This window comes from Pagrus major, chromosome 13, assembly GCF_040436345.1.
Source record: "Pagrus major chromosome 13, Pma_NU_1.0".
NCBI lineage: Eukaryota > Metazoa > Chordata > Actinopteri > Spariformes > Sparidae > Pagrus > Pagrus major.
The window spans coordinates 4,042,179-4,060,664 of NC_133227.1; the positions used below are offsets into that span (position 1 = coordinate 4,042,179).

At 40.1% G+C, this 18,486-nt stretch overlaps 1 protein-coding gene across 1 annotated transcript; it reads right to left on the minus strand.

Annotated features, from left to right (window-relative positions):
* Window positions 1-431: 431 nt before the first annotated feature.
* Window positions 432-16,968, minus strand: LOC141007174 (plastin-3-like). The gene is made up of 16 exons (XM_073479527.1): window positions 16,884-16,968; window positions 10,741-10,845; window positions 10,099-10,250; window positions 7,113-7,242; window positions 6,767-6,899; window positions 6,185-6,266; window positions 5,932-6,097; window positions 5,674-5,816; window positions 4,932-5,027; window positions 4,634-4,829; window positions 3,684-3,762; window positions 3,436-3,550; window positions 3,206-3,339; window positions 2,121-2,244; window positions 1,652-1,776; window positions 432-1,557 (listed from the first exon to the last, which is right to left on the minus strand). The coding sequence occupies exons 2-16, from the start codon at window positions 10,799-10,801 to the stop codon at window positions 1,422-1,424; spliced, it is 1,872 nt and encodes a 623-aa protein (XP_073335628.1). The 5' UTR covers window positions 10,802-10,845; window positions 16,884-16,968; the 3' UTR covers window positions 432-1,421.
* Between the last annotated feature and the right edge of the window lie 1,518 nt (window positions 16,969-18,486).

An 18,486-nucleotide genomic window follows, 5' to 3' on the forward strand; every position in this document is an offset into this window, starting at 1 on the left:
TAACCACAGCAGGATATTTGATTCACCATTACTACTCAGGATAACACTGGCAGATTGACAGATTAATTTGTATTTAAAGCTGCTGTAAGTGGGATTTTTTAAAATTAAAATAAGTGTTTTAACTTATATTATTAACTTTATATTCCAACAGTAATCACTGTTATAGTCTTTGGTCAGTAACCCATGTCTGTCCTCCCCCTGCTTCTCCCAGAGAAGACATTTTCTGGTGTCCCTATCAGGACAGAGAACTCCATAAAGAGCTGGACCTGTCTGCTCGTGAACGTGCAGAGAGCAGGATCCTCCTGTTTGCTCCCATGTCTGGCGATTACCACTCCGCTCCAGACAGGAAGCTAGCTAAAACGACACTTACAGCAGCTTTGACTCCAGTGGAAGATGCTTTATCCTTCAGCTATACACACAAAACACATGAGCAGTTTTCAAATTCATATTTTATTGTTACATGTAAAGCACTTAAGAGTAGACAACAGACCAAATACAATTTAGCCCTTGTCATAGAGTATTGTGAAACTACCTGGAATGAAGTTACTGTTTATATTTGGTACTGTTGGATACAATAGAAAAAAGGGAAATCCTCAAAGCGCGAGTACAAATCGTCTTTGAGACAAGAGGAAGGCACAGCAGAAGCCAGGAGAGTCCAGTCAGCCTGCTCTTCATCCAACGTAACAGACAAAAAAACCAAAACAAAAGCCCAATACAACAAAGAATAGACACCCCAGAACAGCATTTACCTCACGTAATAATCCCATGAGACAAACATATGACGAATACAAGAATACAGACGGCACATCAGGCTGGTCATTACTATAGTCTGACCGTATGGCTTCTGTATACAGATATGTAGAAGTTTATGGTGCCAGTTATGAAGACATGCTCTAAGCGAGAGGGAATGTTTGGGTGTTTTTTCCGACATGTGCTCCACCTAAACATCCCGTCTCTTTTTTTCCTTTTTTTTTTTTTGTCTTGTCAAGCATTTATTCATAAGTATGGTATTCAGGAATGTTTGTTGCTTAGTCAAGGATATAATTTACTTATCAGTCTGAGTAAAAATATGTAAACAACCTTGCAGCTGGAAATATGCATACTCGCTTTAGAAAAAAAGAACAGCATTCTTATACATTTATCAAGACTTCTGCATGTTGAAAGTAACAAGTTGTGCTCTGTAACAAGAGACCCATCTCTTTAAAATTTTGTAGCAATGTGGACTTTCTTTAAATAAGTGGACTGCACATTATTCTTCAGTTAACACCTCAAATGAGGCAGGGATACGTACATGCCAAATTTCTGATTTTGACTTTATACCGTCATGATATCTTCATTCAAAGAAAAGAAAAAAAAAACCTTCATTCCTTCAGTTGGGGGAGCTTTTTCAAAATGCTAGTGTCCCAATAAGTGCCAGTGTCTTAGTAGGCTTTCTTCATCCCCCGACCCATCAAGCAGGCGAAGACTGTCATCACCATTTTGGGCTTGACCTCCACGAGGTCTTCTGGGAGAGCGTAGACACGGGCTCCAATCTTCCTCGCCATAGAGACGGCGTATCTGGGAAAGACGGAGAGGTTGACTCGTATAAAATTGTTGACATATGGTTAGGTCACTGCTGCTTCTTTTTCTTTTTGTCATAGAAAAATCTTACTTGGCATTTTCCAGCTTGTCGTCGTCAGAGAGGCTGCTGGTTTTTACCAGCTCGTAGTTGATGCTGCCGGGCTGGATGGCGTCTATCAGTTCCAAAACTGCCAGACTGCTGCTGATCTCCTTGTCCTGATCACCACATGAAACACAGATTACATGACTGATGGGAAAATGTATTGCCTTTTGGTTTGTATGACACTGCATTAAACTGCCAGATCAACAGCACTCTGATACAGTGGATGTGTAAAAAAGACTCGGAAATAACCTCACATATACAACCACATTATCACAAACCTTGAGATGCAGGCAAAAGTTCAGAAAAGGTGTTAAAGAACAACCTTTGAGCCTAGATTATTTAATAACCAACCTTTCTTTTAGGTTCCATAGTAACATATCTAAATGAGTGTACATACAGTTATTTACACAGAAATGTAAAAAATAACAAAAAGAGAACAAAAAAGAGGCTCGCTCACCTTAAAGCTTGAAATCTTGGATGATTTTCCAGCTTCTTTCAAAGTCTGGTTCACCCAATTTACAATGATGTCATCATTTGCTTTCTGGCCGTCGCCCAGGTCCTCCAGTACATTCAATGTATATCTGAAAGAGTGGACAAGCTGCAAGTTAATAATGAATAGAAACTGAGTGTCGTGATCACTACATTATTATATTAGAACGCAGTATTCATGGGTCGGATCACACCCATCTTCATACTCTGCCTTCATTTTAATCTAAACTACACAGCTGTTTAGTTTAGTGACTGCATTTTACACAGTTGTGATGCTACTGCTAACAAAAATCTGTCCACAGACAGACCGACATAACACTAAGACTCAGAAGGTAAAAACATTACCTGTTGGCGAGGGCAGGACTGTATGGTTGTGACATTACGGCTTGTTTAAAAAGGCACAGTTTCTGTGAGCCAGCTGTGAGCATTTGTCCGGGAATCTCACTTTTTACTTCTTCTGTTTCGCTGGGATTTTTTTTAGTCACCCAAACCTTATTGCTTAGTATGACACAAAGCATACGAAGTATGGATAACTACTAAATCTGTCAACACACATCTTCTGTGACAGGAAGGCAACAGCGTTTATGGAACTGTGGTCTCAATTTGGAGGAACACACACATTAACAACACCACAGGCATGAAATAGAGGTTACCAACTACCAACTTGTAACTGTTTACAGTAAATATACACAATGAATCTGATAATGAAGATGATGGTGATTGTAGTGTTTCTAAATACCACACAGAGACAGACTGACTGAAAAACAACATGTTCTTCAGATGCAGCCGATTCATTTAGCATCCAGTACCAAAATAACCTAAGCATTTTCATTTTTTTTTTCTCCTCAGAAACCCCAGTAATTCCCTGAAAGTAACCTACTAAGAAGTCTCATGATATAACAGAGAATCCAAGTGTGTAAAAGCACCACACATTCCAAAACTGTCCAGGCTTAACTTGCCAGGACATTATATTTTTTTCTTGTGGACCAAAATGGGATGCAGTTCTTACATTTGAGATATGTATTTCTACTTTTCTGAATTTCTATGTTTCACCTTCTCATCAGCTGCCACACCAGTGCCAGAGTCAGGGTAGGGTTGCCATCGTTCAGGTCCTGCCCGCCGATGCCAACAAGGGAGAACTTTGCTTTACTTTTGCCCAGTTCCACGGCATGGTTACAGTTCTCCAACTGGGGGCACAAAATAAAACAGTTGCAAAAGGAGCCAAAAAGGTTGTTTTTTTTGTTTTTTTAATCTAGGAACAATTGAAAACTAATCCGATTTACCTTTTTCATGTTGGTTCCCAGCTTGGGGTAAGGTGGTTTGTTGACCTTGTTCCAGTCAACAGGCACTTTAATTTTCTCATAGAGTTGAAGGATCACCATGGCGTCCTGTAGGTCTCTGGAGAACAAGATTGTGTTTGATAGTCATTGAGTTTATTAGGATAAAAGAGAAGATCCCACCTGTTAGAAGAACTCTTCAGATGCCTGACCAACAGGAGTGAGATTAAGTGTGTTTTGTTTATGATACGCACCCATACAGATGATTGACATGTGGGTTCACTCCCAGAGAGTTCATCCAGTTTCGGAATGTCCTCTCTTCTCGTGTCTCACCTAGACAGCAAAGGATCATGGGATTGAGGTGGCTTTCAGGTGAACCAGCAGACTACTATACTGGAAATCTCAGTAATAGTCAATTGTTTCTAAATATGCAGCTTGTTTTTCTCATCGGAACTGAATAGAACTGGTTCATTTTTGATAGTTCTGATGTCACTCTCTTAACTATACAAGCAAAAACATCTGGTAACCATCACGGAAATACATGTTCTCAATGTATCCAGCAGGAGTTAGTAATGATTTGTTGTCACATTCTAATAAAAACAATGTGTTTCTATGTTAAAACAACCTGAAGGCCAGTTAGTTAGCTAACAAAAACAGCTGTTTTTTCAGAACTGTTTCTTCTCAGGCTGCAGAGTTAAAGCCCTGAAAAAAGACTTTATCAGTCAGCTTCTTACTAGTAACGATGGGATGAGCCACAAAACGAAGGAGTAGACAGTCAGATGACAGATTATCTGAGTTTTGACTGCTTAGCTCTTACTAAATAATTCCCATAGTTCTGAACTTTGACTTTGTTGCATATCTCGTCATGAATCTTTAAAACTGAAGAGAAATTTGAGACAGACTTGACCCTAAACTTTCAGGGATATTTAGACTAGGACCAGTGGGGTGGTTAATTGACTATAAACTGATAACTATTCAGTCTACATTTGAAAAAAACGTGTAAGCAACAGAGATATCTTTTTACAAAAATCATTCTAGTTGTTATTTGTGTATTTAGATCTTAACTGTTCACAGCCAATTCACCAGTGAACCTCCATGATGGTACACATGAATACTAGGAAAACTGGGAAAAAACTACAAGGATTTAATACTTGAAGTGAATGACCCAATCATAAATCTGACTTCTTTTGTTCTCCGTGCCCACCTTCCAGAAGTCCCCAGTCAATGTCTTCATTCTCAGGTTTGGTCAGCGCAGGATATTTGTTGAACATATTGGCCACAAAGGCGAGGTTGAGTTTGGGGTTTCCACTGACGACGTCAGCCGGGGTGACAAACTGTCGACAGCCGAGCCTGTCGGCCTGCTGCAGCATGGCTTCTGCCCTCTTCATGTCGTCTCCCTCCTGAACAAAACACAGATCATAGCCTCCTATCAGACACACTGTGCAGCTGTTACCATGTGGTGGAGACTCTCAACCGTGAGTGCTGACTGTCAGAGTACTTACCCCGAAGCCTTTCATGTCAATGTCTATGCGTGGCTGATCTTCCTCTGTGCCTTTTGGAGAGATTTGATTCAGGAGGTGGAAATAGGCCCTTGAGTCCTGGAAAATAATACAAACAAACAAGAACAATTACAATTCTATTAACGGACAAACAAGAAAATCAACAGTGGAACATAACTTTCATTAAGAGGCTGTTTACACCTGGCATTGACATGCGTCTTGAGTGACCACATGTGATCAGAGCTCACTCCCCCACTTTAAATGCAAAAATAAACGCGTATATTGCTCAGACAACGACGCACTGTTTTTACACAAAGAAAGAATTTCATGTATACCATTTGCAGAATTTATGGGAAATCCCAAATAAATAAGAATTTCCCATTGACAGCATTTCAAAGTTTATCAAGTTTCTTCCAACTCAAGAAATCCCGAAATTGTGTGATGTGAAGTGCACATAATTTAACATTTGCTTACACACGTGATTACTGTTCACACGTTATCACTGTCATCCTTAAGGGACACAACCCATTCAACAGCATTTTCCGAGCAGTGTAGGCGGATATTTGAGTGAGTTTGTGCAATCACAAACATTGACTGCCTGGCACAGTATGCTGATAGATACCTGCGTTGGTGTATCTAGTGACTAGAGAAGTGCATGGGAATAAACAACTTAAAAAAGTGTTTTCCTACCCACATCTAGTTTTTAAATACATAAACCGGATTCAGAGTTAGCGAGTAGGCCCACCTTGATGTCACTGCTGAAGTTGTTGATCTTCTGCCAACCAGCATTTTCCAGGTGAAAGTTTGCCCAGCGCAACAGCAGTTCTTCTGGAGACAGCTTCATCAGGTCCTCCAGGGTTTCCCCATCTCTCAGCAATGCTGCCAGTGCTGTCGAGGGGTGTTAATGATCAGTGAAGCTACTTAACAACAGACCAGGAAACCCTAGTGATAAAACACAGCTTGAAATTCATGTTATGTAATGGTCATTAACTATGCCTTGTACCTTCATTTCTGCTGAGCTCGATGTCAGCGAACAGACCGATCTTGATGATCTGCCACAGGAGGCCCAGCACCAGGTGAGGCTTCCCTTCTTTCAGGTCTGAAGCACCAATGTTCACCACGTGGCAGCCAATAGCAGAAGCGGAGTTCAGGGCCAGGTTCAAGTTTTCCTGTACAGTACAAAGCATCAGATGTAAGAACATTTACATAAAGAGAAAGAGAAATAGCATCCCTGATATTTGGTAAATTTAACTGACCTGTATTGTAAATGGTGTGAGCTTCTTCTTATTTATGGTCCTCTCATCGATCGTGTCTGGCACTGACAGGTTGATCATTTTGCTGTGCAAATGTAAAAAAAACAAACTTATGTGGTGTACACATCGTAAAAAACAACAGCAAGCCTAATATTCATTGTTGGCAAAAGATTAATGCGAGTAAAGTGAATCCAGTTGGAGACCTTTGTTGTCACTGCACAAATCTCTCTCTCCACTTGTTTTTTTGTCTATACTGAATACAATCTAATAAAGGCAAAATTGCCAGATTTTGGCTCTTGGAGTTTGTTTAAACAGTCTGTCCAACCAAAAGATTGCTGGAAGCAAAGGGTATTTTAACATTAATTTAAAAAAAGGGGAGAGGGCATAACGCGAGGACAAAGTACCAGGATGTAACAAACAGTAACATGGACCTAGAACAATGTGCAACCATTTCTTGTTTTTTCTTTTAGCTAGAATGTGATCACAGCATTAGGGGCGGGTATTTGACATTTATTTCAGAGGGGTTGCTGGGTGAAGGAGGGGTAAGCTGAGTTGCTGGCTCGAAGGAAAAACAGAAACTCTCACCAGAGGACTATACCATCACTGACAGACGAGAAGAGAGAGCCTGTGCTGTGATCCATGGGCAGGACATGTTGGCAGTCAGGGTCTCTTTCCAGAGCAGTGTTGATCCAGTTCACAAAAGCAAATCGCTCCTCCTCTGTAATGATGAGCATACACAGGCATCAGTTAAAGTTAAAACACAAACATAATGTGACAGAATGGCTCATAATGATGCATTTCAGTGGGTCACATTGTCCACTACGGGTTTCTTTAATGATAAATGGAGCATATGTAGCTGAAGCGCAGAGAGTCAACAGTTTATGACAAACATTAGCAGGGACTGGAGAGAGTAAGGAGACATGTGTCTTACCAGAGAACGAGTGTTGTGTGCCTTCGCTCGACAGCTCGGACGTTCCTCCAATAGCGAGGATGCCTTCTTTTCTGTTGATGGCTTTGCGGAAAGTTTTTGCTACTTCACTGCCCCTCAGTTCTTGGAGGATCTAAAAAACAACACCAAAGAATACTGAGTTTAAAATCACCACTGTGTCTCCGAAATCCCACAGTAACGTTTAAGGCTGAAATGTATTTATCTTTTGTGACATAAACATACATATGTGGCCACTTTATTAGGTACACCTGTCCAATCTAATGCAATTCCATACAACAGCTTTGCTATCAATTCCACCATTGTGAAGTTTATAGTCTTCAGTTTTTTTTTTTTTAAACATATAATTATATGTTTATTACTAATGTCATGGCGTTGTAATAAACTACACCATATTGAAAAGGTGTTTAAACTTTTCTGTCCTCCTTATTTGCATACATGAGGGGGGGAACTTTGAGTGTATGAATGCAGTCCAGCACAACATTATCATTAACTATGACCACAATGCTAGATCATAAAATTGAAATATTAGCTTCATGACAGTGTCAACAAAAGCTGAACAATGTAGACATCATAAAAGTTTATGGCAGAAAAGTTCTACTAGATTGCTTTAGAGGACTGTCCAAAAAAGTGCCCAATGAGTGTGTATAACTGCAATTATATAAAGAAACCACAACCAGATCAAACACGTATTTGTCATTCTTCTTCTCCTTTTTTTTTTTTAAAATTTCAGCTTAGTAAAAGAAAATGACTGATACTTAAAAGGACCTAACCCCAAAAATGAAAATTCAGTCATTATGTACTCGACCGCAGGTCAATGGAAAGGCAGGTTAAGTTTCATATTCCACAAAAACATTTGTGGAGCTTCACGGCAAAACAGCATTCTCCTTAGAAACAAAAGTAGATGGGAACTTGCTTTAAAATGTAAAAAACAAACAAACAAACAAACAAACAACTCATAATAAGACTCCATATAGCTCATCTGGCAATATCCAAATCTCATGAAGCCCCAAGATCCATTTGAAAAGATAAAAAGCGTTAGCTAGCAGCCGTCTGAAGAGGGTGCAAGAGCTTGACCGCCTGTCGAGGGTGTAAATAACGTCTTTTCAAATCAATTTGGGCTAACGGAGACATGAATTACACTGGACGAGATGTGGAGCCTTTTTATGTTTAGATTAAAAAACAAGTATCTTGCAACGCTGTTTTGCTGTGAAGCTACAGAAATGTTTTGTGGACTACGAAACTTCACCCGACTTTCCATCAGCATGAGGGTTTAACTATGAATGAATTTTCCTTTTATTGTGAATATATCCATTCACATCCTTCCTCAATGGTGGAAAAACTCTTTAGTTGCATTCATACGTCTGTGCCAAAGCCTCAATCATATTCTCTTCTTTTAATGTTATTTGCATCCCTTGTTCTCCTGTTGAGCTCATGTTAGCCACCATGACAGCCACCATGACAGCCAAGGTCACTCTGCAGACACAACAGTACTGCTTGAAAACATAAAGCCCCCAGCTAAAGGGCTGACAAGATATGGTGAACATCTGGCCTAGTGGCTGAGTTTTTGATCAATGCAAATGTGCTGGAGAATAGTGTTTCAATACTAAAGGTGCAGGAAGACATCAAGTTGATGTGTTTAAAAAAGTAACTGATGTTATGTTGTGCATTTAGTTCACTGTAGTGATTTAAAGTGAGACTGTGCTTTCACTACACATCTAAGTATTACAGTGTTGAGTGCCAGTATGTCATTATGGTTATCAACAGTAACACTAAACCACCGGGGCTACAGCTGTTATCATCCTCCACACTAATACCACCCTCAGGCTTATCCACACATCCCCACATTAAATAATTATCTCCGAACATTAAATCAGGGACCATAGAGATCTGTGGTGTGGATTCATGCTGTATGTATCTTATCAGTAACGCACAGCATGTGAGCGGCTTCACACAAAGCTGCTTTGACAATACGTATTCTACAGTAATATGTGCGATATTTCCTGAACCTGAAGTTATCAGTGCTTCATCAGTGACCTCAGCCCTACAGGCGTTCAGTGTGACCACAATGAGCTATTCAGCCTGGCACTGCGAGACTTGTTTAAAAAGCACAGCAAAACTGACCACAAACAATGCGAGAGTCACACGGTGCCGGCTTGCATTTTTTGACCACTCAAGGTAAAAGAGGTAACCACAACAAGGCAATCATGACCTTGCACAGATGATATGATTTCCACTCAATTCTCCAAAGTTAGCAAAAAGCTGGGTTTTTTTAGCTTAACACTCACATCCGTAGGTAATAAGGAGGATATTTACATTTACTCTACATTCATTTAATCTGGGTTGTTATCATCCATTAGAACATATTTTGTTAAGGGGTGTTTTATCAAAGCATAGCAGTGGAGCAAACACCAAACTAATACAAAGCAACAATGCTGTTTAGCTTCTAACAGAGGAGGCTCAGATGTCCTCAGCACATGAACAGAGCATAGCAGAGTGTTATATCAGTCACATCTAATGGGTACCGTTAAATAAACATAAACAGCCATGCACCCAAAAAACTGACATTTGAACTATCATAGTAAAGACAAAACACTACAGTACACTAAAGACAAAGCTATAGTATATTTTTGTTCAAGCCCCGCACTGCTGTACAAGAAGCTGCCGCTCTGAGTGACTATTCTCCCTAAACGACTGCTCCCTCATCACTGCCGAAACAAAATACTGGAACTCACACCACTTTGCTGACCTCACTTCCACATTCCTTGAGTATGTATGCGTGTGTGGTTCGTGGAGGCTTTTCAACTACTCTGTCGTGCATGTAGCTGCTCAAAGTTGCTTTGCATAGTGGCCCCATCCGGGAGGGCGAGGTGCTTTAAGGCAGTAGAGAAAACAAAGACCGACTCAGTAGTACGAAAGGTTCGGAGTCAAGCTCGACAGTGCAGGCTGGTCTGAGCTCTGCTTAACGTACCATCAAAAACTCGTCAAAGCTGATGTTGTTGTCCTTGTTGCGATCTAGTTGTTGGATGATCTGTCGAACCTTGTATCCAGGTTGGGGATAGCCGGCGTCTTCAAGGAGCGTTTTTAATTCACAATCAGAGATATATCCATTGCTGTCTATATCTACAGAAACACAAAAAGAATCATTAGACACCAGGACATAATGATACAACTAGAGCTTATACTACTGCAACAGTTAGTGATATTAAGCAGAAAACATGCTTTCTAAACAAACTGTAACCAGCACATATTTTGCTAACATAATTATGTTCTAATTAAAGGGTAACACATTTAAGAGTGTTTACAGGTCTTGGGGAGTATTACTACATATGTCAAAAAAAGAAGTATAAAGCCTTTAGTGGCTCCAGATGAAGCTGCAGGTAATCTGATAAACTGCCTCCAAAGTTTGGCAGAGCAATGCTAGACCAGCGGACTGCTTTTCAAAACCTGGTACCTATATTACCCACAATGCAACTTAGTCACTGAGTGACATCAGTGGAGGCAATTAATCAGATTACATGCAACTTCCTCTGGAACCATGAAAAGGCTTTATACTAAATATACTTTATACCTTTAATAGCAGAGTGGCAATGATAAAATGGCTTTAACTCACCAATTCTCCCAAAGATCTCCCTCATCTCTTCCATCTCCTCTTTTGTTATCTTTCCAGACATTTTTCTGTGATTGACCTGACGTGGTCAGTCAGAAAAAGGTGAGACTGCAGAGAAGAAAATGACACATTAAAGGACTTTAGAGGAACAGAATATACATCCGCCTTCTATAAACCTCCTTTCAGCCGCTGAATCATATCCAGACTGCAGCAACCTTCTGCATCTTCAACCCTATCATCTCACTCCTCGCTGTTCTGCTTCTTAGATCACCAACCGGTCTCAACTCTTTTGCTTCCTTGCCAACGGAGAAGTGACCTTTCCCCCACGGCAGAACAAAACTCTTACAGTAGTACCTCATATACCAGGCTCCTCACTGAGCCCTGCTGATCCCCACCCCTGCTGATCATATCTACTGTTCTCTTCAGTTTCTGTCGTGAGCTCTTTTCCTTTTCTAAGCACGTCTCTCTCCCATAATCAAAGTAATTTCCTGTTAGTTCCATTGAATAGCAACAAGCCCATGTTGAAAAAAACTACCAGTGAAGCTGAGACTACTCCAGTCTAGGGCCACAACTAACTATAATTTTCATTATCAAAGAGAAGTAGCAAATCCTTACAATTAAGAAGCTGGAACCAACAAATGTTTGACAATTTTCCTTGGAAAAAAAAACAAACATGTATTGATTAACAAAGAAGATGCTAATCAATCAATCAATCAATCAATCATTGCACCTCAACTCCAGCCTTTGGGGGATCTCATTTTATACAGCCCTTTCTGACAAATCTGCTTACAAGAGCAAGAGCATGTCCTAAAATTGAATCATTTTATTCTAGCATTTACGTTTCTTGCAAAACTTGCATGCAAACTTGAGTTAGCTGTCATAAAAAGTGATGGAGACTGCATCCAGTTTGAATGACATCCTAATATCTGTAATATTTGTGAGCCTTCTGTAAGGGCTGCCTTTAATGCCGTTATATTTCAAAGTTTTAGCAGAGAAAAGTACCATCAACCAGCAGAGAAATTCATTTAAATGTGTAAGGACTAAACTCACAAAACAAGACTACAGCCAGTACGACTTTATTTTTCCGAGGTTATTTTGCTCAACAAAAAACACTGTGTTCCTAAACTCCTCCGAGGCAAAGCCACCATCTGAAAATCACTGAAAATAAGGAATTCCTCGGAGTGCCTCCTTCCCGTTCTGTAGTGGTGGAGGAATGCATGAGGCCTGGGCTTCACTTACAGAGACACAGAGAGGTGAGCAGCGTTTAGTGCCGCCTTGCTCTCCAAGGCTAAACCGGTATGGTGGCATTCCTCTCCAACGCAAGTGTTCAGAAAACAAAGATGAGACTTATACTGTGGCTAACAGAAAGATCATGTATTTTTCCAGACAGAGAAGTGTTCCCGTTTCCTGATTTAGAGCACGGATTGTTGATTTTCACTGTGTATTAGTCAGAAATCCTGGGCAAGGCCATTTCTGGTTTCCACAGTACTGCACGTGTAAAACTATATTAGGGGAACAGTTGACTGTCCACTTGGTCAAATGGACAATAATTTAAAAAGTACTTTATTCCTGAATTTTCTTTGAGTAGTTTAAACCATCCAGTCTTTCTGTGGTCCCAACAGCCTCACAGACACACATTCAGTCAGACAAACAATGAACAAAAGTCCAGTAACCGCACATCCTCTTTCATGAATGAAACTATTAATAGTGTTCATGAAAGATGATTCAACAGTAGCCATGTGGTCAACGAGATGTGACTCAGTTCCTGTAATGCTGCTTTTACAAACAAAACAAGGTGATGAAATGATAACAGTTTGACCAACAAAATCAAAGACGATTTTGCTGTCAAATGAGTCGTTAAAGCTCAATACAGTAGAAAACTGGCTCTAGGGCAACAATAATATGGTTATATTTGTCACTTAAATCAGGACCAACACTCGCAGAGACGCTTTTAAATGCCACTTCATGAATCACGGAGAACAGGGTGTTTTTCTTCTACAAAGTAACACTAAATCAGGGAAAGCACAAACTCCTGACTTAACGATTAGGAAAAATGACGATGCCAGTGTTGCTATATTTAACTTCTCTCCAGAAGGATGTGAAATGTGGCTGCTGAAGTCAGCCCCGCTCCAATAAAGGCTGACAAACATTACGTCCTTTGCCAGCCCCTGTCACACCCTCTCGACAGAGGGAGAGTGGAAACAGACGAGGGGTTAAGTACATGGGCGAGGGCACAGATGGCAGCGGACAAATGTGAGACGTATCACTGGTGGTACAGAAGAATAGAGGGTTTGTGATAACCGTCACAAACCACGGCAATAAATCCTGTGTAACGCTAGAAAATGAGTTCGAAGTGTCAGGCTCCAAAGACAGTTGCTGTCTTTGACAGCTGGGCTGTGTGCGTCGAGTGAAGAGAAAATTCCTGCAGTCTTCAGCAAGCTGCTAAATGGAGCAGCTCATGTTTGACTAAAAGCACATCAATGCTACTGACAGAGTTCAAGTGAAAGCCTTTTAGGGATTGACGGATATGTTTTTTCCATGCTAATCCCAAAACCCAATGATGGAATGTAAAAAAGTGCATTTGTTCAAGTACTGTACTTAAGTACAATTTTAAAGGTACCTGTACTTCAATTTTCTGCTACTTTTTACTTCCACTCGACTACATTTTGGAGTCAAATGTTGAACTTTTACTCCACTACATTTATTTGATCATTTAGGTTACTTTGCTTAATTTAAATTGGCAATGAAACACTGAGTAATGGTAATCAGCCAGGTTGATAATTGGTCGGGCCATAGTATACTTTTGGTTACTTTACAAAACACTGCTGATACTGATTATTAGTAATCAAAGAGACCAATAATATTTGGAACCAATACACATTTGCAGTCTAAATAAACAATTTTGGAGTACAATTTACTCAAGTACTGTACTGTAATTGTACTGTACAATTATGGAGGTACTTGTACTTTCCTTGAGTATTTCTATTTTCTGCCATTCCACTCCACTACATTTTGAAGGCAAAGAATGCACTTTTTACTTTCTACATTTATTTTATAACTTCTAGTTGCTTGCAGATTGATGGGCTATTTCTTGTGACAGTTGTAATTTTGCACTTTGGAGGGACTTAAAATGACCACCTAAAAAGCTCCACATGCACATGGGATGCAGTAACACAAAATAAAAACAACAAATGCAAGCCCTAAACACACGTCTGTGTGTTAAGTCATCCATCTCACATCATATCTAGCAGTAGCAAAAAAAAAGACCATCTAGACTTGCTTTGTAGTCTATGAGACATTATTTCACCACTGATTCAAGACATCCTCTCATTTCTCCTGCTCTTGTTTTACAACTAGATATCACCCACACACTAGCATTTCTTTCCTAGCACCAGCTTTAATTGTCGAACCAAAACAGCACATTGACGCTGTTTACAATCGCCTTTGAAAGATCTTTGAGTCAATTTAAAACCGAGGGTTGTTCCCAGATGGCTGAGTTAAATGTGTAGAGCCGACACACCCCGTCCTGCCAGTGTTTCATCCACAAAGTTACATGGGAAATGTGAGGCACACAAATAGATTGGGCACCCTTCCCAAGTGTGGTTAAGTTCATAAGCACACACCCAACACAGTCTGCAGGAACACTGACATTTTTTACTCAGTCACAATCGGCTGCAGATGTGAGGCGAACTGACTCATGAACAGTCTGTAACACCAGCCCTTTATTTCCTCTTCATGCCGTGTGGATAAGATAAGCACGGCAACACTGACAGGTAAGGAGGAGGTGACGACAACAAACTCTATACGTGGAGTTTACACAACTCTGACATCATGTCCAGCTGCATGCATAATAGGCTGGGCTGGGTTTAGGGGTAAAACTCACAAAGCTTAGCATATACGATGAATCATCCTGGAAATATTCAAATGAAATGTTCCCTTGAAATATCCTTTAGTTAAAAATTGGCTGTGCTAGCGAAGACGTTAACACAGGAATCTTTCCCAACCATCACTTAAGAATGTCATACGACAGGTTACTGAGGTGCTACAGGTAAGCAGCCACACCTACAAGGGTTGGTCATTACTTGACTGAAAAGCATTAAAGTGCACATAATCAGATAATGTGAGGCACATTAACTGTGAAGCACCACCCTTTCCTCACACAAGCATGACATACACATGACGTACTCCGTCTTTGCTCCAAGGCCATTTTGATGTACATGACCACTGACCTCCCAAACAAAGGACACAAAGGTGGGGAGTATTTCTTTGTGGGGGTTAATGAATCATTACACTATTATGTTTAAAGTAAAATGAAATAGGGCAGTCAGTGTAACCAACCATGCTTTCTGCTCAAACTCAAACCCTTTCAATTCAAAAAGTAACAAATCAGGGTGGTTGCCCTGGTGGAGAGAGCTTTCTAATTTGAATTAGCTTAAGAAACAGATACAGCTAACATACTCTTAAAATGTTGCCAAAGTATAAAGCTGAAGAGAACAATTCAAAGTAAAATCAAGTGAATCTGCAAAGTAACTTGATCACTTTCACTGCGATGGACGGCAAGTGAAGGAACCTGTTTGAAATCCTGACAATGCAGAAAGTGGGGCAACCTGTTCATTCAGCACAAAATATATGCACACTCCCTCCCTAACTTTGCTTGACTATCTGGTGTGTTCTTACAGAGACACCATCAGATATGTAATGTCTGTATTTAAAACACCTACTCTCTCACATGGTTCAGCAGCATGTACAAGGGAAACGAGCATTTTACTTAAGCTGTTGTGAAGCATAGTTATCATACCACACATGCAAGTTCATGGGCAATTGGACCAAACCAATCAGGCTAATGACAGGCACAGTTGGAATGAATTACAGCTCTTTTCTATCCCATAAAGGAAGTGCAAACAGCACTTTATCCACTGCTGACCCTTTGAACAATCCTTCTGTATTCTGTCTTCTGAGCCCTGGTGTCATTAATGGATTTAATACTTTTGTCTTTAACAATTTAATATCCTTGCCCAAACATCTCTATCAAGAAAAACTGAACAATGTCGAGAATCAGCAGCAGTGATGCCAGGAGTAGGAACACTGTATTCACAACATGCCTTTTGTTCCAAGTCATAATATTTCTCAAGGTTCACATGCGGGTCTCTCTGATACTATCAGACTGACTTGCTTTTCAAGGCTGCCTAATTCACAATTGGGATCCCAGATGTACATGTGCTGCAGCCCCAGATGGCTCAACAGGAAAAATCTGGAAAATCACTCGGAGCAATAAAAAACAAGTTTACATAGACCACTGTTTTACATGAGCTCAAAACACTGAGTAACTAACCTGGATGTCTCATCACCCACCTTTCACTGTGTACTGTGACACCCACTTACATAAAGACCATATGAGAAAAATGTTTTTTTTGGTGGACCAATTAAACCAACTCGTGTACAAATATCTCATATCATGTCAAAGAAATGTGGCACAGAGAGGGAGGAGGTAGATCTATTTAACAGAAAGTATAATATTTATTACAATTGTGCTGGCATCCCATACACAGTCCACTGTATCTATCCTTGTAAAGACTGGTTGTGTGCGTGTGCCTATGTATGAGTCATTTAAGTGCCTGTGCCGGGATGATATTAAAAAGTAGTGCAGGCTCCACCAATGCAGCTTCCCAACGGCGGTGCACCGAGGGAGCTAACCTGGCTGCGCCTCTCGCATTTGTTATATTCACAAATATGAAATGATGGAAAAACACGGACCTTGTGTACAATAATAAAAAAAGTTACTGAAATTATCACATACGCGGAGTTACAAGTTTTACACTAGTAGTCACTTCTACTAAAAGTTACCTCGTCACAAATTGAAGCAGTCAGAGACTACTAGTTATTTCTCGGACGCCGAGGGGATGAATAGGCTACAGTGAAGGTGTAGCTAAAGCTAGCCGGCTAACGACAGACATGCAAGTTTTATGGGCAGGAAACTATCCCTGTTTACTCTTGCAAAAAAAACCCACCCCTGAGCGGAGGATAGCGGCTCTCACAGAGATGTAAAAGATTAGGACAAGGGTGTTGTTTTAGTAGAAACGCTACGAAGACACACTCTAGCTGTAAGTAGTTGTTGGTGTAGAAGTTGCCAGGAAATTGGTACTCACTGTCGTTGCGCCTGAAATGCCAGACAGCGTCCAGTCCGCGCCGTGCTGCCTCCTCCACGTACAGACAAAAGTACACGGCGGCTGGAATGTTGGCCACGCCCTGTCGGTGACGTCACCGCCAGACGCTGAGATCCGGTCTGTGGAGGATCGTCTGAGCCCGAAAAATCATTAAAAACGCAGAAAAAGGATTCATGCAGCCTATCTGTTCCCCTTTATCCTGTCTAAAATGTACAAACACCTCATGTTCTATGTTTCTGTCCCACACACAAAATGATCGCTCTATTTATATGTTTTGTGAAGCCCGACTTTCTGCGACTCTAAATAAAGAACATTAAAAATATAATCTATATACAGTGTAGGTGACAGAAATAAGTAAAAACTAATACTGTGAAGGGAAAAAAATAAAGAGCTAGAAGTAAAGAAGAATGAAAATGTGAATAGAAGCCATACAGAGGCGGTTAACCTTTACATTTACAGCAAAGTCTCAACTAAAGTGACATTAGTCAGCAAAGAATAGTATATGCAAGAGTCTTAAGGAATATATATGAGGTGGCACATGTCTCTTCCTTCAGTTTGAAATTAATTTTATTACCATAATGAACATTTGATGTTTTCATCCATCAACTTATGTAGGCTATTAAGGATAACTCTCTGTATTAATCACTTGAATGTAATCAAGGCGCCTCCAGTTTTAAATGATGAACTCTATGATGTTAGATAGTCATCTAGATTGCAGTCAGAATATGAACATTTGAAATCAATTTGCAGTCAAAATTAGTAGGGCAGTGGCTCAAGGATAGTGTGCTCATAATTTATTAATATCCAGTGTAATATACAGGTGGGGTCAAGTGAAAGATATATAATGTATGCTGTCAGCAAGGTCCACAAGAATAGCTGAGGTGGATGAAGGGGCATGTGATTGTGGGGTTAGGTGCCCAAAAACACAAACTTCATGAAAATAACTATACAGAGAATATATAAGTTTATTTGAGGATTTTCACATTTTTCATTATTCATGGTGAAAACAAAGCAAAGTAGTCCATTTCCACTTTTAAAATAACTGTGATGAGGATCATTTGATCAGTGTGGTAAATAGCACATGACTGTGCTGTGGTGTGGTGAAGGGGCGAAACAGACCGGCTGCTATATGGCAAAAGCAGTCTGTGATACAAGGAACAACAGTGGGTTTTGTAAGTCAGAAGCCAAATGTAATAACTGTAAAAAAACATAATACATTAAATATACTCATAGACTGTTGCAGGAATGGAGAGTATCAGGGAAATGTTGGAGATAGCCTGTCAAAACATAGAGCAGGGGTGCTCAAACTTTTTCCCTTGGAGGGGCAAAACTGAAACTTAATGGTGGGCTGTGGGCCAAAAACAGCCACAGCTAGGATCCAAAATGTCCAAAATGTCCTTAATTGACTGACATCCTGTCCACAATGCTCAGATTATATAAATAAATAATAATTAGAGATCCTACATATTCAAAGGCCATTTTTATCACAAAAAATAAAAAGCATAAAGACATAAAATTCAAATGTTTTTGATTATTTTTTACATTTTTTGCTAGAAACATCTGACGGGCCAAATTTAACCTTATG